General features: G+C 46.8%; 1 protein-coding gene across 1 annotated transcript in view; it reads right to left on the bottom strand.

The window, feature by feature from the left end:
• NSD1 (nuclear receptor binding SET domain protein 1) overlaps nt 1-5,162 on the bottom strand; it is a gene marked incomplete at its 5' end in the record, with an annotated part of 41,969 nt that overhangs the window by 25,753 nt on the left and 11,054 nt on the right. Inside the window, 5 exons of the mRNA XM_029087325.1 lie at nt 704-822; nt 1,593-1,662; nt 2,749-2,858; nt 4,125-4,416; nt 4,564-4,685. Of these exons, the coding sequence (XP_028943158.1) occupies nt 704-822; nt 1,593-1,662; nt 2,749-2,858; nt 4,125-4,416; nt 4,564-4,685 (713 nt within the window). The remainder of the gene's footprint in view (nt 1-703; nt 823-1,592; nt 1,663-2,748; nt 2,859-4,124; nt 4,417-4,563; nt 4,686-5,162) is intronic.

The following is a 5,162-nucleotide window of genomic DNA, read 5'->3' as shown; positions in this document are numbered from 1 at the left end:
AGGCGATGGTGAGAGGCCCAGAGGTGTCCCGCCTCTCCCAGGAAAAGTCTTGCTTCCCCTACACTTGGTGATACCTGGCTCATTCCTAAAAGGCAAAACGTGCTTGTCAGAGATATTTGTACGTTGGCTGTTGCTGGGATGCAGTAGAAGGGAATTACCTCAATTACTTCTGCTGGATGGCAGAATGTTATCAGAGGCTCCTGTGAGCAGTCACAGACAGTCCATCCCCCCCACCCCACCCCATCCCCTCCAGCATGGCTCTTAGCTCACCCCGGCATGCAGGGGCAAGTGGAAGAAGGGGTTGAAGTCCAGTCTAGTGCTTGTGCTTCATACTGGTGCATAAAAGGGCAAGATTCCCACCACCACCAGAGAAGACCTTTTACAGCAATTGGACCTTTTGAGTTGCAAAGCAAGATGCCAGGTAAAACCTGGTTCCATCAGATCAGAACAGCCTCTATCCTGCAAAATTAGCTGAGTAGCAGCTTAAAAACTAAGCCCGAGTTAAGCAATCTTCACAAAATAGCTACTAAATCAAGGTGATACCTTCAGCTCCAACCCCAGCTCATGCAACTACAACAGTGGGAAAAAGTCCCAACTGACACACCAGCCAGCCAAAGATGACCTGGCCTAGGCTCTGCCCAGTGCCCTGGGAAGTAGCAGACAAGTTAGCGGGATGACAGCATGTTGGAAGACCCAACTGTACCTCAGAGTGTGGTGTCTCCCCCAGCCCCTCCTCATTTCTCTCCTTCTTGGAATGCACTGCAGCAGAGGGATGGCGCTGTCTCTTCCGCTTCCGCTGCTTCTCCAAGAGCTTTTCAGAAGCTGGGATGCAACAGAAAGACCACTCAAGAAAAATGCAGAAATTATTCCCTTGCTACAGGCACCACCAGTGAGTTCTACGCCCTTTCGGAGAGCTTCAGGCTGGGTCCTGCTGTCTTTGCGGGCGTAAGGGCTGGGGCATCACCAGCCTCCAGTCAGCCTGCCCTCTGTCCTGCAACCCTCAGAGGACCACCGATTCCTACCGGTTTAAGCTTCTTTTGCTAGGCTGATGAACAGTATCACTGACTTTCCCCCAGCAGAAAAGAAGAAATGCTACCAACACAAAGCTTATATTGCTAACCAAATGCTGATAACTACCTTGTCCCACCACACTGCAACAAAAACTTCCTCATGTTGATTGATACCAGCGTGATACAAAGGCAGACAGGGAGGGAATACAATGCAACTGCACAGCTGCCCACAGGACAGGGCAGCCACCGTTGAGCCTGGTCACAGCATGCCATCAGGCAGAAGACAGGGCACCGGTACAGGATCTGTACTGACGAGTTTTCTTCAAGCACCCAGACTATGAATGAGAGCTGAACATCTTCTCATGGAAACATGAACCCATTATCTCCACGTTCCATAGGGAAATCAGACACAACAGTACCTTGGATAAATAAATAATCTCTGTACCTATTTTTAATGCCACTACCTCAGCTGAGGTGAGCACCCTCAGAGCGCAGGACGCATAAGCCCTCACACACACAAAGCCACAGGCACTGATACAAACACCACCCACAGTTTACCCCCGCAGCCCTGCCTTCACTTACCTTCTCCCAGGTCCGAGAAGTGGGCTGGTGAGTAGAGCTCAGAGCTGTCACTCTCCGAAGGGCCGGTGCCCTACAAATACACACTAGAGTCAAGTCACCAGATTCAAATCAGAGATGCATGTTCCTCGGCCACTCAGAGCCTTTACAAATGACTGCAACATCTTACAGTTCAGGTCATGAATTCATCAGTTTAACTAGAGACTTTACAAAAAAACCATTTGTTTTGTGTGTGTGACAGATCCCACATGGAAAAGTCAGTCTCTGGGCAGGGAGGAATGCTGAGTCTGCTGTGTCTTGTGCTCACCAGCATCATCCACCGTTTCCTGAGCTCTCCCAAAAAGGCTAACACCCTGTAAACTGCTGGGAATAGAGACTCTCTTCTGGCTTTACACTTTTACAGAGCTTAAGACTGAAATATGCTGGCCTCTGCGTTTCTGCAACCATCATAACTGTATTAAGGCTATGCCATGCAGAGAGAGAAAAAGGAAAGGAAGAAAACTGTTATAAATCAACCTCAGAAACAGCGGCAACAAGTCTTGTGCAGGTACACCGCCTGAAATAATTCTTTACAAGTTGCTTTTTTCTAAACTATGTCACTGAATATTGGGTATTTAGTGGAGAAGAGTAGCATTGTCTTAAAAAATCTGCACCAAGCACTGCAAACTATGTGTGATAGAGCTCAAGCCTCCAACCTGCTACAAGCTCTGGACTTACGTACCGTTCACCAGCCTGCTTGGGAAGGTAACAAAGAAAACACTGCTCGCAGGGAATCTGATAGAAAAGGACAAAGCCTTAGGTTCAAGCTCAAGTTACACTACATCAGTGACAGAAAGCCTCTGCGTAGAGCATTTCTGCTCACACCTTCCCAGCCAGCAACCAGATGAATCCTTTTCCATATAAACCAATGAAGAAAGGAGATTTTACAGCCAAAACTACCCAGTCCCCATTACAAGTGAGAAGGGGTGGGGAACACATCTGTATTCAGCAGATTTCTTCATCATAACACAGCAACCAGCACCTTCAGGAAGCGTGGACCTTTGCTCCTGGGCCACAGCCAACAAGAAACCACAGCCCATTGCACAGTGTCTCATTCAGCAGGGTCTGCTGTCTGCGCTCATTTTCTATCTGGCTTTCAAAAGAGCTAGAAGGAAAGTACCTTCTTTGGGGGAGTCCACTCCTCCTTCTTTGGCATAAAGGCGGTGTCCAAATCATTGGATTCCAGGAGCTTTTTAGTGGGCTTCCTTTGACGCTTCCTTTCAAAGTTTCCTGCAATGAGACTCTTCACATCAGATAAATGGGGGTTTTCTTTTCTTCAGTCAAAGACCACTAAAGCAACTATCAGACAACAGTTCAAAACAATCTGCTTCACCCTGTCTTGGGGATCATAAGCTCCTGGGCAGAGATGCCAATTACCTGTTCCTGTACAACTTCCACAAAAATGGACCTCAGTCTGCTGTGACCTTCAGGCACACCTCAATATGTAATACAAAAATCCACCCACAGAAGGGAGACTGTGAAGTCAATTCCAGCAGGTAACACAGCCTGGCAGGGCAATTCAGATCATACTTTCCCAATCACTTTGATCTAGCATAAGCCAGTCCTACCACTGACAAACACAGCCCTGCTTCCACTCCCACACCGCTCACACCAGCATTCATGCTGTACGTAGTAAACAGGATAAACATGTGCTCCCAGTTAGAACTCCCTGGGAAAAGATGCCCCAAACAAACTAGCTGTAACCTGCATTGTTTCCTGCTCAAGCTTTTTGCTGGCACTCAGGAGGGAACAAATTGCTAGACCTGGGTTCATCCACACTAATTGTGGCAACAGTATAAGCTTAAAATGACCACAAAACTGCAATGCTGTGAGTGTGCTCCACAGAAACAGCTTGCCACCTATCCTAGTCTGTTAATCTGCTTGCTGGTCAGATGCTCTTTGTATACTGTGCCTTACTGAAAGCTAAGGCCCTGGCTTGCTGCTAGTACAAGTCTCCAACAATTTCTACAGATGCTTAGAACCTCTAAGAAAAAAGGGTTTTCCAGAGGGATTTCTGTGCTCCAATTCCCTGAGTTAACTAGGAGAGCAAAAGGTCGCCCTGTGCGCTATGCAGATTAGACTTTGTATATCAACCTCAGTCCAGCAATGTTCATCCAAAGGGGTTTAACAGCAGCAAGAGACCTTCAAGCCAAAGGAATGCCACTGTTTGCAAGCACAGATGGCAAGGACTCAGAGAAGGAGTTATGATTGTCTTCATTTGGATAAACAGGTATTCTGTGCCAGGACCTAAGGAGGAGCATCATACACTACAGAGAGCTAAAAGCACAAGTGTAATCATCCAGCTCACTGGGTCACCCACTGCACTCGCCCCTTCTCCCTTCCCAGCACTGGTAATGGTCACTGAATGAAGCAAAGCAAAACCAAACTAACAGATCAACAGCTACTAATCTTTTCACTCTGACCGAAGCAACAATTTCCCCTGAACTTGTGACACATTTCACTTATGGGAGAAAAATCACACAACCTCCCACTTACCTGACTTCAGGAATCTCTCTTCTGCATCTGGAGAAGCAGAAACTTCAGAAACATCTGAGGAAGACAGGACCAGCTCCGGAAAATCTGAAGGCCCTTGTAGAAGTTGATCATTGGGATCAGTGGAATGGGTTCCTAGTTCTTGGAAGGAGCACTCTGCTTCAAGGATGGGAGGTGACTCTTTGGTTGAAGATGGAGTTGAAACCAAAGAACTCTGCCCCCGCTGGGTATCACTGTCAGGACTGCACTGTGCAGGAAGACCTCCTTCAAATTCAGGCCTCACCACAGAATTCACCTAGCATAGTGAAACACGCTGATGAAAACATTCATCCCGCACAGCACTGCACACAGCAAGAACACTCAGCCAGCAAGAACATATCAAAAGCATCCAGCCTGAAGCCCCAGAGTAATAACCATTAAGAGCACATTAGTCTTCACCCACCTTTTGCAGTTGCTCCTGACCCTTCTTTGATTTTTTCTTGGGTGCAAATAAGTGATCATATTCTTCTGCATATTCCAGAAGCCGTTTACTTGGCTTTCTAAGGCGTTTCCTCTCTGAATGTACTAAGGAAAAGGAAAGCAGCTTCAAGACTGTGTTTCTGAGACGATCACAAGACAAAATTCTCCTCATGATTTGTAGATAACAGTTATTCCTCCCCTTCTCTCCCAGAGGCTCCATGTGGGAAGAGCCCTGATACTTCTTTCTCTTTGACACAGCCTTAAAATTTTTGAGCTTCCTATTTTCCACAATCCTGACACAGCAGGTGGGATTTTTAGAGACCTAAGGGACTTCAAGCAGTTCAGATAACAAATCAAAAAACATTAGATATCTGACTGAGAGGCTCCTGGAATTTCACCCAACATCTCTCTAGACAAACTACATCTAACCTTCTTGCAGTACTGTCACCAAAACCTAAGACCATTAGCAAGTCAGACTCACCATGCTACTTTTGCTGTTAACCCAAACTCCTTTGGTTTTAACAGAAGGACACAGGAAAACACTGTTTTCCCATTCAGTGGCTAGTCAGACCAGTAACACAT

Source organism: Antrostomus carolinensis, unplaced genomic scaffold (genome assembly GCF_000700745.2).
Source record: "Antrostomus carolinensis isolate BGI_N321 unplaced genomic scaffold, ASM70074v2 scaffold20231, whole genome shotgun sequence".
Lineage (NCBI taxonomy): Eukaryota > Metazoa > Chordata > Aves > Caprimulgiformes > Caprimulgidae > Antrostomus > Antrostomus carolinensis.
This window is presented reverse-complemented; position numbering and strand designations above follow the sequence as displayed.